Below are 27500 nucleotides of genomic sequence, written 5' to 3' on the forward strand. Positions count from 1 at the left end.
CTTAATCCGTTTTAAAGAATTCCGTAAAATGAGATGAACGTTCTAAAGTTAACTTTGCGTTTCATTATATCGCACAAAATAAAATGGAACTCTGTGAATTAACAGAGAACTTCCCCCCGTGACAAATCTCTTTTCTCATAACCCAACACACACAATTCGTGAACCGTGCTTCGAGCGGCAGCCATAGAAGCAACATTTGTTCAACTTCATCATACACTTTGCATCAAGTAACAATAACAGCAGCAGTAGCAGCAACAGTAGAACGTGCGTCGAAGGGTTTGAACGATGTTGGGAGTTGCTTTCACGCTCCGCTGATCACGGTTTTGGGGTCCAAGAAGGCGTAAAATCAAAACAAAACCAAGCGCGCCACAACGCAATCATCCCTCTGCCTTCTCTCTATCTCTGCTTCACACACACCGGTTTGACCAGTTTATGCACCGGATGAAGATGCTCATAGTAACCCCCCTTTCCGCCTTCCCCATTATCTCCACTACGATCCTCCCCAACGAACCCGATCTGACTCGTATTTGTTGTTTACGCAGCCCCCATGAGGTTGATCCCGCGCCCCCCTAGAGGGAATGCTTGGTTGTGGTGGTTTTAGTTTTTGGCTCCCTTCGGATCTCCCTTCACCAGAGTTCACCAGCCCGCACCCACATCCCGAAAAATTCCGCTCCAATGATCTACCTGGCAAGAAGAAGATGCTTAAAATACGATCCCGGTCGCCGCTATAGTGGCGGGAGAAAACAAAACCGAGTCCCGCGAGAACCAAACCGCGCGAGCACCGCGTGTAGGTGGGTTAATAGTGGTCAGGGGTTGGGAGGGGAAGGCTTGGAGAAGAGAGAATCTCGAGACGCGGCGAACGGATGAAACTTAAGACAAAATAAAACTCCCCAAGCCGAACGAACGAACGAACGAACGAACGAACGTGAAAAGAACAGCGCCCTCGCGCCCTGGCACGCCATTCATTTACGATGCGACGACGCCACCTCCACTGCCACCCCGTTCAGCTATTACAGCACCTGTAGGGGGGTCACACGCATACATGTAACGTACGTGGGGCCATTAGAGTACGCATCGCATAGATCATCAAACCACACCCGCTACCACTGGCCACCGAAAGCGCAGCTCCCTCCTTATGGAACCATTCGGCCGAGGGGAGTGCGTTTAACCCGCCTCGTAACAGCAGCACCATGGCCAGCACAGTTATGTGGCTTACATATTTGTTGGCTGGTTGCATTCTTTCAAACACCAGCACCCCTTCACTCCCGCCTCCCCCCGAAATGGTTCTGAATCCGGGTCGCAGCGACTCACGCAAGAGCGACGAGTACAACCCGCGTGCATTTCAATGCACCCGAGTTTCCCTCGGCATGTGGTGGTTTCGGGATGGGATTTGTTTTCGTTGTGGAATTTTAAATCTCTAAGATTAGGATCGTTCGTGAAACATATTGCATTGTTGGCAGCATCGTCGCACCCCCGGTGCGACGTCATCAGTTGGCAGCGTGCGGTTGTTGGTTGACCTCCAGCAGCAGCAGCGAGTGTACATGCCGTTGTACCCACGCCTATATGATCACATTTGTCGTTCTTAGCGCACCCTCTCTTGGTGTACCACTAGAGGCAAGCCGTAGTGTGGGCGCCATCATGCTCCAATACCATCGCAAGTGGATAGTAGAGGCGTTCGGAAGACTTTGAATCATCGGTCGACCGAGTCCGATTGGGTGGCCCACGACAAATCACCAATCAATTCTCCTACGATGACCTTTTTTGCTCCGAAACACGAACCCACGTTCCAGCTTGATAACAGCATTGTGGTCTACTCCTGTGGTATCAATTTCAAAACGCATTCGTTAACTTTCTATTTGCGTTTCGTTAATCATCCCCCCATCACTCGCTTGAATCGACTGGAATGCATATAGTACATCGATTGCGTCCCGATGCGCACAATGCGCGCTATGCTAAGCAGCGCACCCAAAAACAGCCACCACAAGGAGGGAACAGGCACAGAACTTGCTCTTATCTTGGCAGTGATCCATGGAAGGCTGCTAATCCCATGCAAAACAAGCAAAACCAGCATCAACATCAAGCACAAGCGCCTACAAGCGGTCCAGCAAACGGTGGGCACGGGGCCAGATGGTCGTCGTCGCACAAAACCACTCGCCATCCGCTGCTCCCTCTGTTCTCCTCTTTTTCTTCTGCACGACTTCCCTCTATTCACCTAATCATCATAAGCTTATTTTTTCAAAATGATGTCACCCGCGAAGCATGCGCGCAGCCGATGCGCGATGATCAGGCATATAGCAGCATCACATCATCGTGGCCTAGCGGCGACCTCTTATATGGGATATGGGGGCTAGTTTGCTTTGAGTCGAATACCCTCCCCCCTGCCGAGAGCTTCAACTGCCCCTTTCTGGCATGCCGGATCGTGCTATAGTGTTCCCGTGCACCAGAAGAGAGTTTGGTTGACGATGAGCTAACACACCAGACCATACGGGCGCGGCACGCTTACAGGCGGCTACTTAGACAATGTAGGGTAGGGCGTGCACCTTGACTCAGCTGAAGGTCAGCGCAAACCAGCCAAACCGCCTGCCTCGATGCACCCAACTTGTGTTTGGACGATATGGTTGTCTAGAAAATGGTTTGAGCAACTGGCGCCGCACACCGGAAATGAAAACGGCACGTCGCCTCACGGCACGTTTACGAAATATTCGGTTCCAATCCGTTCCGTTTGCTCTATCAGCTCCGTACCGCACGCTTCCGGTCATTTAAGTGAGCTGTCCGATAAAACGACTCCCCAAGGGGTGACCACGTGACGACCGAGATTTGTGGTTTTCGGCGGTTGCCACACACTGCATTCCACACGTTTAAATCCATCACTGTCTTGATAAAGCTGATCTGATTTTTTGTTTTTACTTCGCTGCATAGCGGCACCTAGTAGCAGCCTGTTATTATCTCACGCCAGGTCGCGATGTGATCGCTATCGCCGCATCCAACGGTGCCTTTCACTGTCTAGTGCACGCGACGCCGCCCGATAACGCCGGTTGTCGCTTCTGTCGCGTATCAAGTCTGGTCCCGAGATGGGCCAGCTAGAGTATTAGCGCTTATCGTTGCTCTTTGTTGCTCAAGTTTCTTCGGTATCGTAAGCCACGGGCCAATTACCTGCAACCAAGTTTGTAGCACTTTCCAACGAGACGGGGGAACACGAGTCAATCGAAACACACGGCGGAATGATAAGCTTCGCGATAGGAACGCGTGTGCACTGCTGGACGGTCAAATTTGAATTACGCCCGGGACGGCGCTAGTAGCTTAACTAAGCGCCCCGCCGGAACGGCAGCACCAATACTCCTAGCAGAGCAGGGGGCCAACGCAGCGTCGTCGGAAAGTAGGTGGCATCCCCACAAAAATCGTTGAAAACTGGTCTCGACGGTAAACAACAGGTTTGCTTAACCCTTCAGAGTCAATCACAAGCGATGGATCGCGTTGGGGTATGATTCTATTTTCTCTAGAACTTGCGGGTAGGGTATAGAATACGATCATCAATGAACATCTGGTCTTTAGCAGAGAAAACCAGGGATGGTGTAGCCAACGGTTGCCGACAAACCGATTCCTAGCTTAAGGGGGGGCTGTGGTTATTTCGGGTCAAAAACAGGCTTATTTTTGACGATTTTTAGTGAAGAAACCAGTCAATTTAATTTTTCAAAATAATCTCATATTAAACTACAACTTTTCAAGAATATTTGGTTCTATTTTGGGGAAGATTTGTTCAAAAGTACGTTCATGGCATCCAATCTAGAAAAGCAAGTCTTCAAAGATGTACTTTTTGCGGTGCCCATCGTAGCCACGTGCTGGGTCATCAGAAATATTCAAATGAATATTCTTTTGTTAGATAATGAATTTATGCAGGAAGTCCCGTCGAGTTTTTGTTAATTTTCCCATTTTTCGATTTCAGATTTTTGAAGTTGAAAAAGTGCTGCTTTTTTCGATGTTGCCCCAAAACGACACTTTACATAACTAAAAAAATTATTTAAAAAAAAGTATTAACAATTTTTATAAAATCTCTACGGGGCTACCTGGAAAATAGTATAAAGATTATGTGTTCAAAATTTCAAATCGATGGGCCCAGTAGTTTTTGGGAAACGTGATTCAAAGTCGCGAGATGCTTTGAGCCTTGTATGAAAGGCGGATTTTCAAAAATCAATATCTTTGTCAGTTTTGCTATGATTGATCCCAAAATTTCACACAATACTCTTGAAAAGATAAGCACTCATAAAAAAATATAAAAAATGAATGCTGATAAATAAAATAAAATACCAAAGCCCCCCGTTTAGAGGGGCTGTGGTTATTTTGGGTCAAAAACAGGCTTATTTTTGACGATTTTTAGTGAAGAAACCAGTCAACTTTAATTTTTAAAAATAATCTCATATTAAACTACAACTTTTCAACTATATTTGGTTCTATTTTGAAGAAGATTTGATAAAAGCTACGTTCATGGCATCCAATCTAAAAAGGCTAGTTTGCAAAAATGTACTTTTTGCGGTGCTCATCGTAGCTACGTGCTGAGTTATCAGAAATATTCAAATGAATATTCTTTTGTTAGAATATAAGTTTATCCAGGTAGCCCCGTCGAGTTTTTGTTAAATTTCCCAGTTTTCGATTTTTGGCAGATTTTTGAAGTTGAAAAAGTGTTGCTTTTTTCGATATTGCCTCAAACAATGAGCTTTACATAATTAAAACAATTGTTTTTCAAAAAGTATCAATAATTTTTATAAAATCTCGACAAGGCTACCTGGAAAATAGTGTACAGATAATGTGTTCAAAATTTCAAATCGATCGGTCCAGTAGTTTTTGGGAAACGTGATTCAAAGTCGCGAGATGCTTTGAGCCTTATATGAAGTTCTGTTTTTCAAAAATCAATATCTTTGTCAGTTTTGCTTCGATTGATCTCAAAATTTTACACAATACTCTTGAAAGGATAAGAACTCATAAAAAAATATAAAAAATAAATGCGAATAAATAAAATAAAATACCGAAGCCCCCCCTTAAGAGGGGCTGTGGTTATTTCGGGTCAAAAACAGGCTTATTTTTGACGATTTGTAGTGATGAAACCGTTTAACTTTATTTTTTCAAGTGAATGTCATATTAAACTAAAACTTTTCAAGAATATCTGGTTCTATTTTGGGGAGGATTTGTTCAAAACTACGATCATGGCATCCAATCTAGAAAGGCAAGTTTGCAAAAATGTACTTTTTGGGGTGCCCATCGTAGCCACGTGCTGGGTCATCAGAAATATTCAAATGAATATTCTTTTGTTAGATAATGAGTTTATGCAAGAAGTCCCGTCGAGTTTTTGTTAATTTTCCCATTTTTCGATTTTTGGCAGATTTTTGAAGTTGAAAAAGTGCTGCTTTTTTCGATGTTGCCTCAAAAATCGAGTTTTACATAATCAAAAAAATTGTTTTTCAAAAAGTATCAACAATTTTTACAAAATCTCGACGAGGCTACCTGGAAAATAGTATAAAGATTATGCGTTGAAAATTCAAAATCGATCGGTCCAGTAGTTTTTGGGAAACGTGATTCAAAGTCGCGAGATGAATTGAGCCTTATATGAATGGCGGATTTTCAAAAACCCATATCTTTGTCAGTTTTGCTTCGATTGATCCCAAAATTTTACACAATACTCTTGAAAGGGTAAGCATTCATTAAAAAATGTAAAAAGTAAATGCGAATGATAATAGGAACACATTCTAGGAAAAAACGTTATCATTACTTGTTATCTTACTTTTAAGACGCTTTTATGAAAAATGGATCCATTTTTAGGATGATTTAATTAAATTCTTTAGGTAACCTTAGGTAAAGTTTTTCCAAATTTGCCACTTAATTCTAAGTTCTATTTCGAAATGAAAAAGGTGATTTTGGCACTGATTATATTTAAAACCCGCGGTATTTTTGGTATTTTTGCTTTGAAAATATGACAAAACATTCTTGGTACAGCAAAATGGATATTAGCGCGCGTTTAGGATATCGCTAATTATTGAATCATTAGGGTGAACTTTTTCAGCACGATGTGGAAAGGACTTTCGTGGTCAATACGTTGGTTATTTATTAAATAGTTAAGTTGTTCAAAGGCTATTCTCTAAAAGATTCTCCCACGAAGCAAGGTTTGGGCTGGTACTGCCAAGATTTGCCCAAACTAGTTCCCGTTCAGTAGAATCGTTGATTGTGGAATCGATGCAGAATTCGAAGTATTTTGTGCTGTCCAGCGATAGTACCCGGACTTCATTCGAGGCGGCGTCGAATTGCAGATACAGATTACAGTTCATTCGCAGTAGTTGGAGGAACAATCTGAAAAGGCAAGAAACGGTGAGGAAGGTTCCAAACTTAATAGACGATTAACCTTACTGCTCTTTCTGCTTTTGAGCGGTGCTTTCGTCGTCATCTTCGACGGTTGCAACTTGCGCCGGAATCGCTGTAGGTTCCTCAGTTTCCGCAAGTCGGTCACACTTTTTCTGGAGGCTGTTCAGTAGCTCTAGCGCGTCCTGTTTTTCGTACTTTAGATCCTGTACGTCGTCCTTGAGTTTCCTGGCGCTTTCAATTTTCTTAGCTAACTGTTTGAGGCAGGCGTCTAGGGAGATAAAGATATCGGCGTTGTGAACAAAACGGGAAGGGCTGGAATCCGAGAAACTTACCTCGCTGTTTAAGAAGAGATTCCATTCGACGAAAGAGATCGGCCTTTTGCTCGTCGTACGCTGCGTTGTTATCGCTGTATTTTGTCAGTTTTTTCCGAAATTCAGCCAGATTTATCTTGTCCATTTTCCACAAAACTTTTCCAAAATTACCGAAACAAACAAATTATTGTCAACGACAAGGCTGCCAACATAAAACGGTCAAATTGAATGGGACTGCTCGAATGAAACTGCTCGATGAAACTGCTTCCAAAAACGGCATTTTCCGAAAAAGCCGTTTTGGGAAGCAGTTTTGAGTTCCGAAAACAAATGGCGCTCAAATTTTGACAGCCTCGCTGAGCTCCGCCCTGAGTTCCGTGAGTTGCTGCCAAAACGGCTGTTTTGAAGAAAATGGAAAATTGAAATCCGCTTTTTTCGAGAAAATCGGCACCAAATCTCGTGAAAATAGTCGCAACCCTTAGATGAACCATCGCTGCAGTAGGTCTTTTCGGAGGATTAACCCGAAACGAGTTCGTTTGACCGGCAAACAGTCTTCTTTCAGCAGAACCCTCCGGCGGAACCCCAGACCCCAGACAAAAGCGAGAAGCGGCAAGCCGGTCTTTTCTGGGATCATCTCGGGCTGAAGATTTCCCGGTCGACCGGATGAGATGAGCAACGACAGTGATAACGATAGCGACAAAAATGAGGGCGGCCTCAATCTGGCCGGCTTCCTGTTCGGCAACGTCGACGAACACGGCAATCTGGATGGCGATTTTCTGGATGAGGAAGCTAAACAGCAGCTCTCCTCGCTGTCCCGGATGGGCTTGTCGTCGTTTTTGTCCGCGATGCTGCACGACGACGACGCGGAAAAGCCAGCCCCGGCGTCCAACAGCGACAGCGATGATTCTTCTTCGAGCGACGACGACCGGAGAAGGCGCCGCTATGACGACGACAGCGACGGAGCGAGCTACAAAGTCAAAGCCGACTGTGCCGTTGACTACTCCGACATCCAGGAGCTAGCCGAAGAGTCCCCGCCTCCTTTGGTAGTATCCGAAACCAACGGCGAAAAGGAGGAAACGGCCGCTGACGAGACGACCGACAAGAGCGCGGAAGAGGCGAAGGAAGAGAAACAGGACGCTTCAGAAGCTGCCGACGGGAAAGAGACCACGGAAGATACCCCGAAGCCGGCAGAAGGAGATGAGCAGAAAGCCGAATCGGGATCGGAACCGGCAGCCAGTGAAGCCACCGGTGAGGTCAACGATAAAGATCTCATGCCACCTCCGACAGCACCGGTCAGTGGTGATGGAACCGCAACAACACCGGCCAACACTTCCGCCGACTCCGATTCCGGCAAGGATAAACCGAAAAAGCTCGAAACACCGCTGGCCGCAATGCTTCCCTCAAAGTACCAGAACGTCGACGTACGCGAGTTCTTCCCGGACTTTCGGCCCGATAAGGTTTTACGCTTTTCCCGTCTCTTCGGTCCGGGGAAGATATCGAGCTTGCCGCAAATCTGGCGTAGTGTGCGTCGGAGACGAAACAAAAAGCACCAGCAAACCCGTAAACCACGCGACGGATCAGACTCGACGTCCGATTCGGATGAACCGAGACGGCGGCATCATCAGTTCCGTCCAACCTACCCACCGACACCACCACGCGATCAGTGGGCATCGGATGATGAGCTGCGGTTCACCAGCCTCGCAGCGGACGAGGAGAAGGAGGTGAAGGACAAGGAGTCGGACAGCCGGGGTGACTCCAAACCGAAGGTGGCCGATTGGCGCTTCGGACCGGCCCAGGTGTGGTACGATATGCTGGATGTACCGGAAACGGGCGAAGATTTTAACTATGGCTTCAAGCTGGGCGATTCGGCCAAACTCGAGGCACTGCCATCGGTCACGGCTCCCACCAGCCATGCCATTCCGGATGATGCCTTCCTGATGGTGTCCCAGTTGCACTGGGAGGACGATGTCGTGTGGGACGGTAACGACATCAAACACAAGGTACTGCAGAAGCTCAATTCGAAGGTTAATGCCGCCGGTTGGTTACCGTCCAGTGGGTCCCGTACGGCCGGTGCATTCAGCCAGCCGGGCAAGAGCCTTCCGGCAAGCACACCGACTGCTATGGGCAGTTCGGGTAAATCATCGGGGGGCACTAAGCTTAGCAAAACGCAGATGATCATCAATGCGGCCCAGAAGGCACAGGAAGAGAGCGACGACACGTGGTACAGTATCTTTCCGGTCGAGAACGAGGAGCTCGTGTACGGCAAGTGGGAGGACGAGGTGATCTGGGATGCGGAAGCGGTCGCCAAGATCCCGAAACCGAAGATCCTGACGCTCGATCCGAATGACGAAAACATTATTCTCGGCATTCCGGATGATATCGATCCGTCCAAGATCGTGCGCAATTCGGGGCCCCAGCCGAAGGTGAAGATTCCGCATCCGCACGTAAAGAAGTCCAAGATCCTGCTCGGCAAGGCGGGCGTGATAAACGTGTTGGCCGAGGATACGCCACCACCACCGCCCAAATCGCCCGACCGCGATCCTTACAACATCTCGAACGATGTCTTCTACATGGCCAAATCGACGGAAGCCACACTGAAGATCAAGGTCGGTGGTGGAAATCTGCTGCAGCACTCGACACCCGTCGTCGAACTGCGAGCACCGTTCATTCCCACACACATGGGCCCTATGAAGCTACGTGCCTTCCATCGTCCACCGATGAAGAAGTACTCGCACGGTGCACTGGCAACGGTCAATCCGCAACCGGTGCTACCGCTGCAGAAGCACATCAAAAAGAAGGCCAAACAGCGGGAACTGGAACGGATCGCTTCGGGTGGTGGCGATGTGTTCTTTATGCGCACACCGGATGATTTGACCGGGCGCGATGGGGAGCTGATTTTGATCGAGTTCTGCGAAGAGCATCCACCGCTGATGAACCAAGTCGGTATGGCATCGAAGATCAAGAACTTTTACAAACGCAAAATGGGCAAAGATCCGGGACCACCGGAGTTCCGTTTCGGCGAAACGCACTACGCCCACACTTCGCCCTTCCTCGGCATCCTACACCACGGACAGTGCATACAGGCGATCGAGAACAACATGTACCGTGCCCCGATCTACCCGCAGACGATGGGTGATACGGATTTTCTGGTTATTCGAACGCGCAACAATTACTTCGTGCGTGAGGTGGACGCACTGTTTACCGCGGGCCAGGAGTGTCCGCTGTACGAGGTGCCCGGACCAAACTCGAAGCGAGCCAACAACTTTGTCCGCGATTTCCTGCAGGTGTTCATTTACCGGTTGTTCTGGAAGAGCCGCGACAATCCGCGCAAGATACGGATGGACGACATTAAGAAAGCGTTTCCGGCACACTCGGAGAGCAGCATCCGGAAGCGGTTGAAGCTTTGTGCCGATTTCAAGCGTACCGGTATGGATTCAAACTTTTGGGTCATCAAGCCCGAGTTCCGGTTACCGTCGGAGGAGGAAATCCGGGCCATGGTGTCACCGGAGCAGTGCTGTGCGTACTTCAGTATGATTGCGGCTGAACAGCGCCTAAAGGATGCCGGGTATGGAGAGAAGTTTATTTTCGCTCAGCAGGAGGACGACGACGAGGAGATGCAGCTGAAGATGGATGATGAGGTGAAGGTAGCGCCCTGGAACACCACACGTGCCTACATTCAGGCCATGCGAGGCAAGTGTATCCTGCAGCTGAACGGACCAGCGGATCCGACCGGTTGCGGTGAAGGGTTTTCTTATGTCCGCATGCCAAACAAACCGACGGTAAGAATGAATGCGGGAGATAACCTGTTCGGAATCTATTTCTAATGGAGTTTCCTGTTCCGATTGTCGTTTTCAGCAACAAAACAAGGAGGAAACGGAAAGCCAACCGAAACGTACCGTCACCGGTACGGATGCCGATCTTCGGCGCCTATCACTGAACAACGCCAAGGCGCTGCTGCGCAAATTTCAGGTACCGGAGGAGGAAATCAAGAAACTGTCCCGCTGGGAGGTGATCGATGTCGTGCGCACACTCTCGACGGAAAAGGCAAAGGCCGGCGAGGAGGGTATGGACAAATTCTCGCGTGGTAACCGATTCTCGATCGCCGAACACCAGGAGCGGTACAAGGAAGAGTGCCAGCGTATCTTCGATCTGCAGAACCGAGTGTTAGCGTCTGCCGAAGTACTGTCGACCGACGAGGGTGAATCGACGGCTTCGGAAGAGTCGGATTTGGAGGAGCTGGGCAAGAATTTGGAAAACATGCTGGCCAACAAGAAAACCTCGACGCAGCTATCACTCGAGCGAGAAGAACAAGAGCGGCAGGAGCTGCTGCGCAAGATCATGGAAGAACAGGGTGGTCAGAAGGGCAAAGGCAAGGGTAAGGATGATGATGGGCTAAAGGATGACCAGCAGTCGGCGGTCACGTCGAAGATACTGAAGATTACGCGCACATTCAAGAACGCCGAAGGGCGTGAGTACACGCGTATCGAGCTGGTACGGCGCAGTCCGGTGATCGATGCGTACGTGAAGATACGCACGACCAAGGACGAAGCATTCATACGCCAGTTTGCGACGCTCGATGAAGCCCAGAAGGAGGAGATGAAACGGGAGAAGCGTCGCATCCAGGAGCAGCTGAGACGCATCAAGCGTAATCAGCAAAAGATTGGCATGCTACAGAACCAACACTCGCTGCACAGTTCCGTTGGAACACCGATCAGTTTGGGTGATCGCGAGACGCTGACACCGAAGGCGTTCAGCAGCCGATCCGCGTTCGGTGGCGGTGGCAGTAGCGGTGGTCACGGTGGTGATGGTGGTGGCGGTGGCGGCAGTGAAAGTAGAAGTCGTGGTAGCGATACACCGATATCCAGCCACCATGGTAGAGGCGGTGATATGTCCACCAAAGAGCACAGTCCGTCCGCATCGTCCTCGTCGTCGCGCCGCAAGGCAAAGATGAAGCCCGATCTGAAGCTAAAGTGTGGCGCGTGCGGTCAGGTGGGCCATATGCGCACGAACAAAGCGTGTCCCCAGTACTCGGGTCTACTGGCGACACCGTCGCTGACGGTTGCGATGACCGAGGAGCAGGAGGAAGAGATCGAGAAGGAGCTCAACGCGGATGATGAGGATCTGGTGAACGTCGACGGTACAAAGGTGAAGCTCAGCGGGAAGCTCATCAAACGCCACGAAGACGTACGGCGACGGACGCTGCTGTTGAAGGTGCCGAAGGAAGCGGTCGGCAAAAAGCGGCGACGTGTTGGTGGCGATTCGCACTGTGACTATCTGCAGCGTCACAACAAAACCACCAACCGGCAGCGGACAGATCCGGTGGTCGTGTTTTCGTCTATCCTCGAGCAGATCCTTAATGAGCTGCGCGATATGCCGGACGTACAACCGTTCATGTTCCCGGTGAACGCGAAGCAGGTCGTCGATTACCATCGGATCGTACAGCGCCCGATGGACCTGCAGACGATCCGGGAGTACATTCGGCAGAAAAAGTACCAAACACGCGAAGAATTTCTGGCCGACGTGAATCAGATCGTGGAGAATTCGTCGCTGTACAATGGAGCAAAAAGTTCACTGACCGTGGCAGCCCAGCGGATGCTGCAGAAGTGTAAGGAGCGGATAGACGAACGCGAGGAACGCTTGACACGACTGGAGAAGAGCATCAACCCGCTGCTGGACGATGACGATCAGGTGGCCCTTTCGTACATACTGGGCGAGTACGTGAATGGGCCGCTGAAGGCGATGCCGGAAAGCTGGCCATTCCTGAAACCGGTCAACAAGCGGCTCGTGAAGGACTACTATACCATCATTCGCCGGCCGATGGATTTGGAGAAGGTTTCAAAGAAAGTGGCCTCACACAAGTACCACTCGCGGGCTGATTTCCTGTCCGATATACAGCTGATTGCCGATAACAGCGAACAGTACAATGGTTCCGAGGCGAACTTTACGAAACAGGCGCGTCAGATGGTCGAGGCCACTCGGCAAGCGCTCGATACGATGGATGACCATGTGGCCCAGCTGGAACGCAATATAGCGCTGGTGCAGGAACGGGCACGCAACGAGGATGATGATCTGGATTGGGAGGACGATGAATCCGGTCAACAGGGTGGTGCAAGCGGCAGTCGTGGTGGAGGTGGTGGAGGAGGTGGAGGAGTTTCACGCGATACTACGCCCGAACTGGATGAGGCGGGCGATGATAGTAACCCCGATCGTGCCTCTTCACCGTTGGATGGCCGAGGACGGGATCGTGAGCATAAGCGTCCTCGTGCTCGACAGCGCAAAGCAGGCCGTGGTGACGGTAAGTACCAGCTCTCTTTTCTTCCTTCACGAATTCATGTGCAAATTGTTGCATTTGTGCGTCCGATCACTAACCGACGAAGAAGAAGAAGTGCTAACTCTGAAGATCCTGAATCATTTGATACCGTTTGTATGTGTGTGCCTGTGTCTTCGTCATTCATGTGTCTGTCTGTCCTGTCGTCACCGCCACATTGCATCTAGTCAACGTTGGCTAGCACCTTTGTTAATTCATTCTTGGGGCCATTTGTGATCTTGTTTTAACAATGAGAATGATGAGAACGATGAGCACTACGCTAACATTAGGATAATGTTCATGATCGATCGATGATATGCTGTTGTTGGGTTGATAATGGTAATTGAACCGTTGGTTGCTCGAATTCATTGTTTCTTCATCAAAAGATACCATCCGACTACCATCCTACTAAGCTACGTATAACTATTATCATCTTACCTGTTTTGATCCTTGAAATCGTCTTTGTGTTATTTTTGTTCCTACAAATAATTTACCAATCCTGCCTTACATGCGATCATATAACAGATTCGGCGTCTGTTGCTAGGAAATGCCTGTTAACCGATTTAACTACAACAATTATCAAATTGAAGGTGTTCTGGAATACGCATTTAGACCTAATTTGCATTTAATGTACGCTTCTGTTGATGCAACGTATTACGGAATGTATGGAACATTAACATAGAAATTTCTTGAATGGAGCATTTTCAACCGCCTTTTTCAAAAGGAAATGTAGCAGTTTCAAACAGCGCTTGTCTCAGCATTAACTTTTTTCATCTGGCACTAACATGCCTTTAACGATAGCATCATTTTAATATTCTCGTTTTTTTGTTGCGATATCACATATCCTTTATATGTTAGCAAATGCGCGCATTCTGTTTTGCTTTATCCTTGGAATTGTACGCATTTCCCTCTCCACTAACCAGTCCCGTGATGACCTCTGTATGCGGTGTGCCATTTATATTGTGCTCTGTCTCAAACCTGCTGACAAAAGTGGAAGATATTTTTGATTTTTGATATAAACACACCACCTTCTTTACACCATTCGTGTACCGTTTGATACTAGATTTTGTCAATCGACTACCGTACGGATCGAACCCTCTGTTCCCCGATACTATGCCGTTCCCGATCGTTCGGCCTAATCCGTTGTACCGTATTAATAATGCGGCTTCTGTGCGCCCTTTCGGTACCGGGTCAGGCACCGGTGGCAATATGACCAGTCCGCGGGGTAGTGCAATTGCGCGCAGCAGCAGTAGCACCGAACCGGTGCAGATGGTGCACGCTGCCTCGGCCTACGAAATGAATTGGATGAATGTGACGGACGACGGCGGTCCATCGCGTACTCCTCTTGTTCCCCCAGTGTTATCACTTTCGCAGGAGGAGTTAGAACAGCGCCAAGGAGTATTCCCTTCGGCGCCTCGTCGTCGGCGCGGTAAGTCGTTCGTATTAAAGGACAGCCAGACACAAGACACCCTCTCAGGCACACAACACGTGTTCATACAGCATGATTCTTCTTCCGAAAATATCAATCTGACACACGTTATACCGGCACTGATATTGATACTATGTCCTTTCGTTCTAATATTATATTCATTCTATCTCTTGATGTTCCGATACGAGCAGATAATCATTATTCAACGGATGATGAAGAATTCGAAGAGGTCGGTATGAGCGACACGGAAGGCGTCTCCGTTACCCTCGAGCAATCGAATACGAATACCTCAACCATGATGCCGGCGGGGCATAGTGAGGACGACAGCCAGCAGGCAGCGGAAGCTATGGTACAGCTAAGCGGAACGCAGTACTACAATGCAACGCAGGAAGAATCGATGGAGATTGATCCGAACTACGATCCGAGCGATTTCCTTGGCATGTCGAATCGTAACAATCAGGCGGCCGTCTCCGATACGAACGTTTACAACCAAACCTCAGTCGATGGTACGGTATCCGTTGATCAAACACAAAGCTATTCCAACAGCGAATATGTCGACCAGTCGCAGCAACCGTATCAGCAAGGTTCGGAGACGGGAGTGGTTATCGGTGGAGATGGAACCATCCCCTCGGAGCAAGTCCAACCTTCATTGGCCTACGATCCAGCTTCTGGTATACCTCAGCAACCAGAACAGGACCAGCAGCAGCAGCAACAACCACCTCTACCTACACTGCAATCGCTCCATTCCGATTTAGCCATTTCGGATAGTGACGACGAGAAGAGTAACCTACGGATGGATGTGATGCGGGATGAAAATGAAAATGACGACAACGACGATGGTGATGGGCTGTGGTTCTAATCAGGATTGTCGAGCGTTGATGTGAATGGTGTTAAAGTTTAAGAATCGTAAATGTTAAATATAAAAGAATAGGAAATAAAATAGCTAGTAATTCAGATTGCGCTCTTGTATTGTTTCTCCCTTGAGAGAGACGTATAGCTCGGCTAAGTGGTATCTTAACGAGTTAACTTAGAAAATGCCTGGAACTCTGTTGAGGCAGAGAACTATCTAAAGAAGTTTCAGATGTCCCGTTATGCTATCGATGGCCGCATTCGGGGCCGGTCCCAGGGCTAGCACCGTTTTGCTGTTCGGTTCTATCTGCGTCCGTCCGGCATCGCGTATCAGGCAACAGTTGAGATTGTTCGCCTTGGCCGTACGGTAAATTTCCATCATGTCCAGCTCGTTCTCCACCTTGAGCGCTATCTTGGCCTGGCCGCTATGCTGCCATTTTCTCACCGCAGCCGGTGTTTTCTTGAGCGCCGTCTCGAACGCCCCGACCGCGGCATGACCACACTGGGCTCCGATCTTGCCCTTCCCCATTTTTAGATCATTGCGGACTACCAGCACCATCTTGTACTCGCCTCCGAAATCCGCAAACACCTGGAATACGGCAGAGAACCCCGGTAAGCGCCTCGATTGCCGGAGCTGTTCTTATACTTACATTTTCGGCTGGCTCGTCTCCGGTTGTGGGGCTTGGAGAAGGATCTGCATGTTTTTTGGCATGCTTGGCCAGGGTGTAGCCCACCGCGAAAGAAACCAGCGTAGCGGAAACTCCAAGGATTAAGGAGGAATCGAACATTTTACCGGCCCAATTTTCATAAATTTCACGTGCCGCGAACCCGGCTAAACAAAAGCACCGGATAGACGAGCGTCAAATTAGTCCCGCCAAGATTCCGGCCGGGATAAAAATGTATGGATTTTGACATGGCGCGCTCGTCTATCTAGGGCTTTAGAAAAATCCGCGCGGTTGACGTTCGTTTTGACAACCGCTGTCAAACCACCCTATTAACAAAGGATTAATATTTAAGCGGCCACTAAGCGGGCTATTGTGAGACAATCAAAGAAATCTAGCCGCTTAGTGGCCGCTTAAACGTTGAGCGGCCACACTGAAATCTTTGGTTAATAGGGAAATCGCAGCTGAATAAACATTCCGGATTGAGATTTTCCGATTTTATAAAAATACGATTTTCCGAAGATTGCAAACAGTTATGTGCTAGATAAGTGCCATCTTCCAAACCCTTTCTTCCGAGCTGCGGGCGGCAGCACGGTTACGGTTCCCCGATTCCGCGGCGCCCTCGCAAAAACCCTTTTCGCGATCCCCGGAGAGACGGGGAAGCCCGGTCGGGATGTATTTTCCGCGACACGACGACGACGACGACGAAACCGTTTTTTAGGTCGGTCTGCTTTGTTGTCAGCAAATAGCCCAGAAACAGGTATCCTCTTATCAGCGCAACGGAAGTGTGGGGTGCTTTGTTCTTGCCCTTTTGAGTTCAACGATACCGCAGAACATTCGGTAAAATGACGATGAAGACGGAACACGTTTCGGTAACGCTACCGGTGAGCAACGAACCGTTAATTGTTAGTAGCGTGGCGAGTAGGAAAAGCCTTAAACGAGTAAGTAGCTCCCACTGGGGATCGTGGACGGAGTAGCGGATTTCTGATAAACCCCTTTCCCATCCTCTTTACAGCACTGGAATCAGCTGTCTCGGTTTCAAAAGAATCTGGCCTGCATTTTAGTTGCCGGATGTTTCATTTTCTACATCATATTCTTCATGCGGCCTCTAGACGATCCTTCCCAAAGCTCGGACGCGGCTGCGATTGAGCTAATACAGATAGCACCGTTTAAAGAGAGGGTAAGTGCACTCGTTTTCTACTCCAACGCCAACGTGTCTCCTGTAAAATAGTAAACTTTACCCGTGTATCTGTCCCTCCCAATCCGCGTGTGTGTTTGTTCCGTGCTGGCAATGGTTTATGGTGCCTCTGAATGGCTTGCTATGTGTCTGCCGAGCAGCACGAACGAGTCATAGCTCAATCGGTTGTGAAGGAAGTTAAATTAACGGACAACGAGGGAAATGCTCCAGCGGAGGAATCACAGTTGGCGAACGCGGTTGCACAGCAACCCGACACCAGCCAGGCGCCGCTCGTGCTCGTTCACGAAGAACCAAAGGAAATCGTTGATAACGAGGAAAACGTCCTGGAAGAGAACCATCGGGTGGCACTACCCGGGGCGAAGGACTTTAAGGTAACTGCTTTGTGTTCGTCGCTTTGCTTCTTCCGTTATTCCTTCCTCTAGATAAGAAATAGGCTAAGAATGGGCATGAATTTGGAATTGAACAACTCCACATTTACAGGGCCCAACGAATGATCGGCAGAGGGCAGTGATCGAAGCCTTCAAACACTCGTGGAAGGGCTACAAAGAGTACGCTTGGGGTCATGACAATCTGAAACCGATCTCCATGGGCTTCTCGGATTGGTTCGGCTTGGGCCTAACCATCGTCGATTCGCTTGATACACTCTACATCATGGATTTGCAAGACGAGTTCGACGAGGCACGGGCCTGGGTGGAAAAGTATCTTAAATTCGACGGCAACCGTGAGGTTAATCTGTTCGAGGTAACGATCCGCGTCGTTGGTGGCTTGCTGAGTGCCTATCATCTCAGCGGCGATCGGATGTTTCTCGATAAAGCAATCGATCTAGGCAATCGGTTGTTGCCATGCTTCGATTCCCCTTCCGGCATTCCTTTCTCGGACGTTAACATTGGTTCATTGACGGCTCACGCACCTAAGTGGTCACCGGACAGCTCGACCAGCGAGGTCGCAACGATACAGTTAGAGTTTCGTGATCTTTCGCGTACCTCCGACAATCCGGTCTTCGAGAAGGTGCGTAGCCATTTCGCTTAGGAAAATTACTTGGAAAGGAATCTCAATTAATGCTTGAACTTGCACGCGATTATCCTATTTCCAGGTGGCTGCTAGAGTGAATCTCAAGATACACGAACTGGACAAGAACGAAGGTCTGGTGCCGATTTTCATCAACGCTAACACGGGACAGTTCCGCAACTTTGCAACGGTGTCGCTTGGCGCTCGGGCCGATTCGTATTACGAGTATTTATTAAAACAGTGGCTTCAAACGGGAAAAAAGAAGGATGATTAGTAAGTATTGTTATCGCCGGAACAGGATTCCGTTTTGGTAGTTTACAATAGTTTCCCCATTGTAAAATTACCTTTGTCTTTTTTACAGTCTCATCGAAGACTATCAACTGTCGATGCGCGGCGTTATGAATCAGCTCGTCCGAACTACACCAAATGAGAAGCACCTGTACATCGGTGAGCTGATCAATGGCAAGGACTTTAAGCCCAAAATGGATCATCTTACCTGCTACCTACCTGGTACACTACTGTTGGGCTATAAGAACGGCATGCCCAAGACGCATCTCCGGTTAGCGACGGATCTGCTGGAAACTTGCTATCAAACGTACATGAAACAACCGACCCAACTGGCCCCGGAGATAACGTACTTCAATGTTAACGGAGAATCAGAGACGGATATCTATGTGAAAACGAACGATGCACACAACCTGCTGCGGCCAGAATTTATCGAAAGTCTGTACTACTTCTACGCCATCACCGGCAATCGCACCTACCAGGACATGGGGTGGACGATCTTTGAAGCGTTCAATCGCTATACCAAGGTAAAGAACGGCTACACGTCGATCGGGAACGTAAAGAGCCCGCTTAACACCCGACCCCGCGATATGATGGAGAGCTTCTGGCTGGGTGAAACGCTCAAGTACTTCTATCTGCTGTTCAGCGATGATCGAAACGAGATTGATCTCGACAAGTACGTGTTCAACACGGAAGCACATCCACTACCAATTCGAGTTGATTCAACAGTTTAAGACCGAAGAAGCACAGACCGAGCCTTCAGCGCACAATCAATCACGCGTGAATTGGCTAGGCTACGATAGGATTTGAGACTTTATTTAAACGCACACCGTACAAAATGGTGGCATGCGACATTCTTAAAGACACGAACGCGGATATTATATAGTTAGGAAAATGATTTTTTAATTCCCTTCGCTCCGATCTGTCGGAAGTAAAATTTTAGACGTCGAGGTAAGTGCAACGGCATCGCTGCCATTCTGTATTGGGTACTGTAGGTGGTGGATAAGTTTTTCTTCTTTTTACTATTGCTACTCCTTTCCTCTATTGATACCCTCATGCCACTTGCAGCTGCACCTTGTGCATTAGAGATGGCACTAAACATGCGCAGATGCATATTGACTTGTCTCCCTCATCCGACTGTTACCAATAGCAAAGGTGGTCCTGTAGAGATAATATTGTTTTAATGCACTAATTGAACACATTCCTTAACGACAAGGCTTTCGTTTTGTTAGTTGTTCCTCTTCCCATGATGTGTTCACGACAATTTCTTCCTTTACTTCCTAAACTCCAAAACTGTAAAGTTCTCAACAAAGCAAAGGCTAACAGTGGTGCAAACCGTTCAACACACACGCGTATGCGGTAAAGGGCCGTATAGATTGGAGGACGAAATACGAAACTCCTAGCATTAGATATTTGAAATCAATTCTCTAAATTTTCCTTCGACCTGATATTGTATCAGTTTCTAGTCCTACGATAGTAGCTGAAAAAGGGAGGTTTGCATAAGCGACAGACAGGAATGAGTATTGAGAAATGTATTGCGTGTGTTCAACGACCGCACCCAACGGCCACGTTTGCATGCGTCAGGTGAGTGCGGATAATTTTACGTGATAGAAAAATTAAGGTTAGTTTGGAACATAAATGGCGAGTGCTGTGTCTTTCCACTTCCATCACCAAAGCTTGGGGTGATATGCAATCATCGTGGTTCAGTTTCTAAGACAAAACGGCGCAAGTTTACAACTGATTGATAAGTAAATAATTTATGATAACTAGTTAAGTGGTAAGTAAGAATTTTAGGAAAAATAAATCAATGAATAAATAAACCAATTTAAATCAATTTGGATTTCATCATTTTACATAAATTTCCTTTATCCTGTGAATGTTAAAAACGATTGATTGTAAGTCTTCCAGGATTAACGAATACTCAACATGATACGGTAAACAGTACTTGAAAACAGTTTATTTTTCACATTGCTCACATTTTATAACAGTATTGGTCTATTGGTAACATTGCTCATATTATGTTTCAACAAATGGTTCATTTGTAAGTTTGTAGTTCACTCTAACCGAAGATAGCAAAATCGTAGACTACGCTAAGTTTGAATTCTTCGTGAAATTTTGTAGAAACGCGGCAAGCCGCATCACGTTGCTAGCTTATAATGGTTGGAATCATCGCTGGAAGTTGTAAGCAATATTTACAAGCTCTATAAATCCGTATCTGATGCAGCTGATGGTGTAAACTGTTGGTTCACTTGAATAAACAGCCCACGGAACACCGCACTGGCACACGTTCAATCTATTCTCACATGTTCGTTATTTAGAAAAGTGTTCCTCAACGGTAGTAGTAATTTAGTAGTTCTGGATTTCGTTTTCGACGGAACTGATTTGTATTTTTAGTTAACATACCTATCCCAAGGGTTCGTGTTACTAAATCGAACGTAAAGCAGCGTTTTTTAACATCCTACTTTAGATTACGTAGCCAAAGGCCATCTGTTTGCTAAACATTTCATTCACAAAAACGTTACACAAACTGATTCGTCTTTGTCGTTCGTCGTCGAGACGGATATGTAAGGGACTGAACATCGTGTGCAACCCCTTAACTAATTACGCGAAACTTTGTCAAGTAAAATTTGGGCACGTTACCCGGAGGACGTGTATCATTGAGCGATCAAATTAATATAAGCGTTTAAGCAGCGCGCGCTCCCTTTACCCTCCCTTTTTAATATACTAATTGCCGGTATACTAATTGCCGCGCAGGCGAGTACCGGTCGCGTTTCGGCGCCCACACTAGGGCACATCAATTTAGCTACAGATATATTCCATATCAGCCATGAATGGTTCCATTTTGCGCAATGCACTTTCAAGAAAGATAAAAACATGATCAAGCATGAATTTTTAAAATGGACTGACTGAAAGCAAATAATTACTTTCTGTAAAGTTGAAGTAAAGAACTTTTCTTCACTTCGCTTGCACATCTTTACTCTGTGAATTTTTCCGAACGTTTGGTTGCACGTGGTTATTGCGTGGCTAAAAATCAGCAGGCCAGGCATAGAGTTCTTTGAACGGCCACAATTAATTTTCGGTGCAGATGCCGTTGACAAATCATTAAACTCTCCCTTCATCGGTTGCTAAGGGGTCGGCGATTGCGACGATTTCCTCGTTTGCCGTTCCTCGTCATCGTTCCATATCGAGACAAATTACGGCAGCGACCAAAACGAAGGCTAGGTTGGTGGAGGAGACAGGTTGGGGTCACTGCAGGTATTATGGACCTTCACGCATTCGTTGATGGCAGTGTATCTTGGTGTTACTTACAAATATGCCCCCAACCAAGTCAATCTCTTCTGTATCAATTCCATAGCAATCAACAAAAAATGTTCCTTCTTTGGACCTTTTTTTGTATTGTACGACCCTCGACCCTCGCTATATCTTTACGGCAAGGATGATATGCCAACAGAACCGTTCAAGGCCCTTTTCCCATCTCGTGCCGGCTCGTGCAAGGATCTGCGGACCCATGCCGACCAATTTTACCAATGTTTGTCTTAATTCTTGTGCCACACGTCACCAGCGCGGCTGGCACCGACTCCGAGCACTCCGCCGACAAACATGTGGCGGATTTGGTTAGGCAAAAATCGCGGCGACAAAAACTTTGGGTCGGGTTTCGCACGTGTTTCGCTTATCGTGGCAGACATTTGTTCGCCAAACGGGGCGCACGAGGACACTGTACCAGAGCGTGTGCGCGCGCGTACCCGTCCTGCTGCTCCTGCTCCTGCTGCTGGCCGGGTCGTCATCCGATCCTTCACGTTGGCTTTCGAAACAAACCGATAAAACCGAACCGAACCAAGGAATGCTCGAAATCCTCGCCCTCCATGCACCATACCGGGTGTGGTGGTATGGTGCAAAATGTGGTAGCAAACCAAAAAACAAGAAAAACACGAGAATCCATTTAAAGACTCATTAAAAAACGGTGGCTTGCCGCGACGTGTTTCGCTATTTTGGCAGCCGGCTTTCTAAGCCTGCGTTCAATTGAGCATAAGGCTGTGAAGGCCACGACGCGGGCTGCGCGTTTGTTTTTGGGGGATAAAACCCGGCGTGGCCACAAACAAAAAAAAACCGCTCACTAACTACCACGGAGGGCAGTGGGGCATGATATTGCTTTCGGTGATAATTTACGAATATGTTTTGCCATCTTTTGACACATATATTTTTGCGACGAGCATATTAGCGATATGATAAAGATGTGCTGCCCGCATCGCTTGACACGCCCTTGTTTATGGTGCAGCTGCAAAGATGATCCCAATAATATGGCTGAGCATAAGCGCTGCTCGCAGAAGAGGCCGGTTTTGATGCGTAACCCGATAAATTCTGTAAGACTACCGCAAACCACAATAAAACTTTATGCTGTTGATACAATTGCTGTTTAAAATCGAACAGAAGAGTAGCTCACGTTTTCCCACGATACACTTCAGCTGACGGCCACGGATCGTTACGATGGCAACGAAAGCCGATCTCGTTAACTAATCCCGGTAGCAGCTACCATTGGATTCCTAAAGGATTCGGTCCTTTAGCCGCCTTGGCCAAGGATTAATTAGAGAAAACATGAAGTCGATAGAAAAAAACGAACCGAGAACCCGATATCCATCATCAGTAGCACGCTCGTCAGGAATGCTGCTTTCCATTTTCCCATATCGTATCGGAGGCCACAGCAGACAGCAAATTAGGTAGCTTTTCCATCCAATTTTCCTCACCATCATCATCACCGATGGGAGATCGGGACCTCGCGTTCGGCATCGTTGCCTCAAGTGGTGGGCGCACGTTGTGCGCTTGTAGGTGGTTTTAATGGTCCATTTTCCGACCTTCTCCTTGGCCCCACCATCCCAGCCATCCTCAAATGCGTGGCACTTGGAGTTCGGTGTTTTTTTCTTCCTTCCTTTCGTCGGCTTCAATCCTCGCGCGTTGATGCGTCGGTCGGGTTGGGAGTTTGTTGGTTTTTCTTTTTATTATTCGGCTTTTGGTTAATGTCGTATCTGCACTTCACCTCCGCTCGGTTGTGAAGTTCGCCTCTTCGCCTTTACGATCGTTACCGTCTCCAAACAAGCAGTTAGGACGCGTTTTAAAGGAACATTAAAATAATATTAATTATCCCTCTAACGGCTTCCAGTCGATGACATATCTCGGCGGTCGCTGCGCTGCGACGGGATCGTGGCTGATGCCCGTCTGGTGGCCCACGAAACGATGGGAATCGAGCTGGCAAGTGCAGCAAGCGCAACTGGCGTGCCTGGCCCGCGAGAATGGAGTTGTTGAGTTTTGGGGGAAAAAAAGGGGAAAATACAACCCAAAAGGACGACGAAAATGTGCTGTCGACAAACGGGTAAAGTGACAACAAGGAGCAGCGAAAGGAAAAACCGAAGGGCAAAAACAAGGACACACCAAACCGTCGCAAGGATACAGCACAAGGATGCGGCTCGACGAAGAAGAAGCTAACGCAACTGTTGACAGGACATCGGACCAAACGAAACACGAAACAGGATCTTGAGGGCGGTTTTATTACCTCTGGAGTAGAGGATGATCGTCATTCGATCGGTATGTGCAGAAGGTTATAAAAACACCGACAAGGCGGCAAGCGATGTGGCGTGCAAGAGAAGCAACAGAACGAATCGGACCACTACGACGATCTACGAATGAGCCTTTTGCGACTGGCCCCCGACAGGATACGGTAGACACTAGTTTACCTTCCACCGTTTTTTTTCTTTCTGACTTGCGTTCGGTTTTAATTTACTGACGGTTTTAGATCAATATTTTGAGCGCACTGAAGCGTGCAGTTAGGATGCATTTCGTTCGGAGTATTTTTTATGTCTTTCAGGGCCCTCTGCATTGTGCCAGGAGCTTCAGAAGTTTGAAACGGGATGACACATGATCAATCATATGTTTTGTGGTACCTCTGGAAGCATTTTCTCTCAGCGAGCACGGCCAGACTATAAAAGTTGATGTTTATTAAACCTGTTAAACCAGTTAAAAAGGATTAGCTCACGCTGGCGGTTGGGAAATCCATTATGAAAATGTATTCACAGAATTGTCGTTAAAATAAATGGTTAAATATTATGGCTTAAACTGCACAACTTCTTTGAGCATCTGTTTGAAGAAGTAGAAACTGGCGGTAGACTCTTGAGAATAGAGAATTGGATTGTTGTCAAAGTCATTACTGTCGAATGAACTGAAATTACAAATTACAACATCATGATGATCATCATGATAAAATGTGGATACATTATCTTATACACAGAGAAACAAATGTTTTCGCTTTTCTTATACCTTCATAATTATTTATTGAAATTATAGCATTCCACATCTCATCAAATCGTTATTTCAGCGGTCGCAACATCATTTTTGAGCTGTACTTTCCATTAAAAAAATTAATATTTCCCCAATTCATAGTTGGAATGCTGGACCCAGTAGCTTTCATAACTCCATTGAGATTCGAATGGCGACAATTATGGTACCACCAGGCTCCGGCATTATCGATTGCACAACTGCTCACTTCCCTGCGATCGTTATCGCGGTCGATTGTTGAGAACATCATGTAACTGTGGCTATTCAACCAATCGCCCGCGGTCCCACTATATGTGCCTAGGGATTCCAATTTGTACTGCTCGGTTTCGCCAGCGATCTTGAATGCATCGTACCGCGCATGGAGAGCATTCGCTGCATTTTCCCGTAGCACAACAACCAACTCGCATGGTTGCGCAGTTGTAAACTGATGCACATACTCCAACCCGAGCCAATGTTCTCCCTCGACATCACCGAACCCGTTCCGATATTCGGTCCAATTACGTAGAAAATCGACGGATCCATCGTAACGGCTTTGCATCACTAGCCAACCGCCATCCAAAAAATCCTGCTCACAGTACCCCAGAAAGCGATCACTTTCGGCTGTCGGTTGTATAAAGTATTTTCCGGAGACACTAGCTGGAACCTCTTTGCATGATCGATACGATGTGATTTTAGCCGCCACAAGGACTGTTTGATTATTCAGCAAACTAATGTTATCGAGTTTGGTTAACACCGTTGACCGGAGCAGATCTTGTTCACGTCGAATTGCATTCTGGGACTCGTGGAGCGCTTGCAACTCGACCATCATATCACTTTGCAAGCTATCCAGTTTGCTCATCAGCATCTCAAACGGAAATCCTGCTACATAAACGTCCTTGATCGTGTTGCCCGGAAATGTGCTGGCGTTTGGCGTTGCTCTTTCACTATTACTCACTGACACAACGCCAATTGTTAAGAATAAACTCAAAAAAATCCAATGCATGATTGGGATATGCACACCACTTCGATGAATTTGTGAAACTGATCTGTTTCAACACTCTATTGCTACTGCTGTTATATAGAATGGTTGTTGAATGCTACGTTCCTATCATTAGCATAAGATAATGTAGCGAAATCTTTGCCTTCCCAACGTTTGCATCATTTAAAGCTGGACCACAGGGAAATGTTTCGGTTGCTGGAGTGTGATCGTTTTTAGCACAGTTTTGTGGAAAGATATCACCGTCTGCTTTGTGGTTTTATAATCAACACGTTGGTCACAGGCTGCAGGCTACTCGTGTATGTTTCTTATCAGGCAATACGCTATACAGTGACCTCGCTTTCGAAATCAACTTTCTTTGTAAGCAACAATAAACAATGGAACTGAACACTTTGCGCATTTTCGACATTATCTCGTTTAAAGGCAGGCCAATTTCGGACTAATTATCATCAACGGTGATTTTTTTAGCAAAACCGCGTGCTCCAATGTTATTTCCATTTTTTTATAATTAACTGTAAAATGTAGTCGCTCATTTACATGTTTATGAGCATAACAGCATTGAAGTTAAAACGAATGCATTGATCTTATTGTTTGATTGATCTCATTATAAGATGAATGGATTTCCTTTTTCTATTGAGTTTAATATTGTTCCGATAAGTTGGCAGGAGCGCAAAGACATCGCCGAAGGATCACAAATGACTATCACTGGTACAAAAACAATGCAGTTCACAAATGTTCACAAAAATATTAATGCTGCTGCTGTGTTGCAAAGTAAGAAGTTATGTTCCAGCCCTAAAGTCTCCCTTGCCTCTCACAGATATCATTCAGATGAGTATTTGACATTATGATTTGGGTTTAACATTACGATTACGAACATTATGGGCTTAAATACATTCGTTACGCCATCGCTGTCCCATTGCAAATGCGCATCAATCAAAAGCGCTATAACAACAAATCGTCAAGATGCAATGACGCATGTTACCATTTAGAACACATTAAAAAAGCATCAAACTCCAAGATCCAGCAACTGGTTGTCCAAACAAACGATCGGCTGGGGCTATGGCTTTTTAATGAAAAATTACCCATTTAGTTTACAACCGTAACGAATTGAATTGGAATGTCAAAAATGGTGCTGAGTTATCGACCGATCGTAAAAAGGATCGTCGATCCTCGATGCGGTGGCCTAGCCGATCCTGCCAGCTCGGTATCCTCGCACGGTATCGAATACCCCTTCGATAGCATCCTGTGACAACATCCTCCCCTGTTAAAATGCAATTAAACCAATGCACCATCCGGGGTACACACGCCGGCGGTCAATCACGTGGCAACAGTAGCTGGAAATTTTACGATTGCATCAACATTGTAGCATTTTACATAAAAATGCTATAAAATCGTTGCGCGGTGTGCCGACAATTTTTCACTTTCTCCCGCTTCCAGCGTTCCAGCGGCAGCAGATCAGGAACCCCATCGCGGTCCGTGTTAGGGTTACGACGTTTTACGACAGTTTCGAGCTCAGCCCGTTCGATTCTACGAATGTCCCCCGTTAACATTTTGAACGTTTGTTCGGCGCTGGCGCAGCCTTACAGTGGGTACATTGTTGAGCCATTTTTCGAAGCTGCATTTTCCGATCCGTGGCTCCCATACCCATACCGCACATGGGAAACGTTTCGTTGCACTTCATAATTTTCCCAGCCCTTCAGAACGCCGTGCCGTGTAGCGAATGGTACCGCTCTATAAAGCGTTGTCTGCCTTGTCCCGTTGCCCGACTAGCCAAACGAACCGTGTTCTTCGAGTTGATCCTTTCGT

General features: G+C 47.2%; 6 protein-coding genes across 9 annotated transcripts in view; 3 read left to right on the forward strand and 3 right to left on the reverse strand.

Moving 5' to 3' along the window:
* The window catches only part of LOC125952698 (uncharacterized), a 4993-nt gene extending 1678 nt beyond the window's left edge, over positions 1-3315 (reverse strand). The window contains exon 1 of the mRNA XM_049682331.1: positions 3154-3315. The gene's annotated coding sequence lies outside the window, so the exon portion shown is untranslated. The remainder of the gene's footprint in view (positions 1-3153) is intronic.
* A 2681-nt stretch (positions 3316-5996) lies between these two features.
* On the reverse strand, positions 5997-6839 carry LOC125948294 (uncharacterized). The gene is made up of 3 exons (XM_049674228.1): positions 6681-6839; positions 6394-6616; positions 5997-6336 (listed from the first exon to the last, which is right to left on the reverse strand). The coding sequence occupies exons 1-3, from the start codon at positions 6802-6804 to the stop codon at positions 6114-6116; spliced, it is 570 nt and encodes a 189-aa protein (XP_049530185.1). The 5' UTR covers positions 6805-6839; the 3' UTR covers positions 5997-6113.
* A 212-nt stretch (positions 6840-7051) lies between these two features.
* The window catches only part of LOC125948283 (transcription initiation factor TFIID subunit 1-like), a 294308-nt gene continuing 273859 nt past the window's right edge, over positions 7052-27500 (forward strand). Inside the window, exons 1-5 of one of the 3 annotated variants that reach the window (XM_049674192.1) lie at positions 7052-7154; positions 7208-10435; positions 10512-12951; positions 14027-14392; positions 14584-14621. In XM_049674192.1, the coding sequence (XP_049530149.1) occupies positions 7325-10435; positions 10512-12951; positions 14027-14392; positions 14584-14621 (5955 nt within the window). In that variant the 5' untranslated portion in view covers positions 7052-7154; positions 7208-7324. Of the gene's footprint in view, positions 10436-10511; positions 12952-14026; positions 14393-14583; positions 14622-27500 lie in introns of all 3 variants that reach the window. The other 2 variants (XM_049674193.1, XM_049674194.1) reach the window with 2 other exon arrangements.
* LOC125948295 (transcription initiation factor TFIID subunit 1-like) lies at positions 14636-15251 on the forward strand. The gene has a single exon (XM_049674229.1). It carries the CDS (start codon positions 14688-14690, stop codon positions 15249-15251), a length of 564 nt encoding a protein of 187 aa, XP_049530186.1. The 5' UTR covers positions 14636-14687.
* On the reverse strand, positions 15324-16059 carry LOC125948297 (probable peptidyl-tRNA hydrolase 2). The gene is made up of 2 exons (XM_049674230.1): positions 15892-16059; positions 15324-15830 (listed from the first exon to the last, which is right to left on the reverse strand). Exons 1-2 carry the CDS (start codon positions 16027-16029, stop codon positions 15459-15461), a joined length of 510 nt encoding a protein of 169 aa, XP_049530187.1. The 5' UTR covers positions 16030-16059; the 3' UTR covers positions 15324-15458.
* Positions 16341-20220, forward strand: LOC125948289 (endoplasmic reticulum mannosyl-oligosaccharide 1,2-alpha-mannosidase). Of its 2 annotated transcripts, XM_049674221.1 has the most exons (6): positions 16341-16844; positions 16919-17083; positions 17242-17472; positions 17582-18109; positions 18195-18382; positions 18471-20220. In XM_049674221.1, the coding sequence occupies exons 1-6, from the start codon at positions 16749-16751 to the stop codon at positions 19126-19128; spliced, it is 1866 nt and encodes a 621-aa protein (XP_049530178.1). In that variant the 5' UTR covers positions 16341-16748; the 3' UTR covers positions 19129-20220. The 2 variants fall into 2 exon arrangements, with proteins under 2 accessions (XP_049530178.1, XP_049530180.1); XM_049674223.1 differs by lacking the exon at positions 17242-17472.

The sequence above is a fragment of the Anopheles darlingi genome, chromosome 2 (assembly GCF_943734745.1).
Source record: "Anopheles darlingi chromosome 2, idAnoDarlMG_H_01, whole genome shotgun sequence".
Taxonomy (NCBI): Eukaryota; Metazoa; Arthropoda; class Insecta; order Diptera; family Culicidae; genus Anopheles; species Anopheles darlingi.

Excerpts from the sequence above, each read along its gene's own strand:
- LOC125948294 (XM_049674228.1), bottom strand. The coding sequence starts at position 6,804 with ATGGACAAGATAAATCTGGCTGAATTTCGGAAAAAACTGACAAAATAC. Across the intron at positions 6,617-6,680 it reads ATCTCTTCTTAAACAGCGAG|ACGCCTGCCTCAAACAGTTA; the intron begins GTAAGTTTCTCG and ends TTATCTCCCTAG. Across the intron at positions 6,337-6,393 it reads GCTCAAAAGCAGAAAGAGCA|ATTGTTCCTCCAACTACTGC; the intron begins GTAAGGTTAATC and ends TTGCCTTTTCAG.
- LOC125948295 (XM_049674229.1), top strand. The coding sequence starts at position 14,688 with ATGATGCCGGCGGGGCATAGTGAGGACGACAGCCAGCAGGCAGCGGAA.
- LOC125948297 (XM_049674230.1), bottom strand. The coding sequence starts at position 16,029 with ATGTTCGATTCCTCCTTAATCCTTGGAGTTTCCGCTACGCTGGTTTCT. Across the intron at positions 15,831-15,891 it reads GAGACGAGCCAGCCGAAAAT|GTGTTTGCGGATTTCGGAGG; the intron begins GTAAGTATAAGA and ends GCCGTATTCCAG.
- LOC125948289 (XM_049674221.1), top strand. The coding sequence starts at position 16,749 with ATGACGATGAAGACGGAACACGTTTCGGTAACGCTACCGGTGAGCAAC. Across the intron at positions 16,845-16,918 it reads GTAGGAAAAGCCTTAAACGA|CACTGGAATCAGCTGTCTCG; the intron begins GTAAGTAGCTCC and ends TCCTCTTTACAG. Across the intron at positions 17,084-17,241 it reads TAGCACCGTTTAAAGAGAGG|CACGAACGAGTCATAGCTCA; the intron begins GTAAGTGCACTC and ends TCTGCCGAGCAG.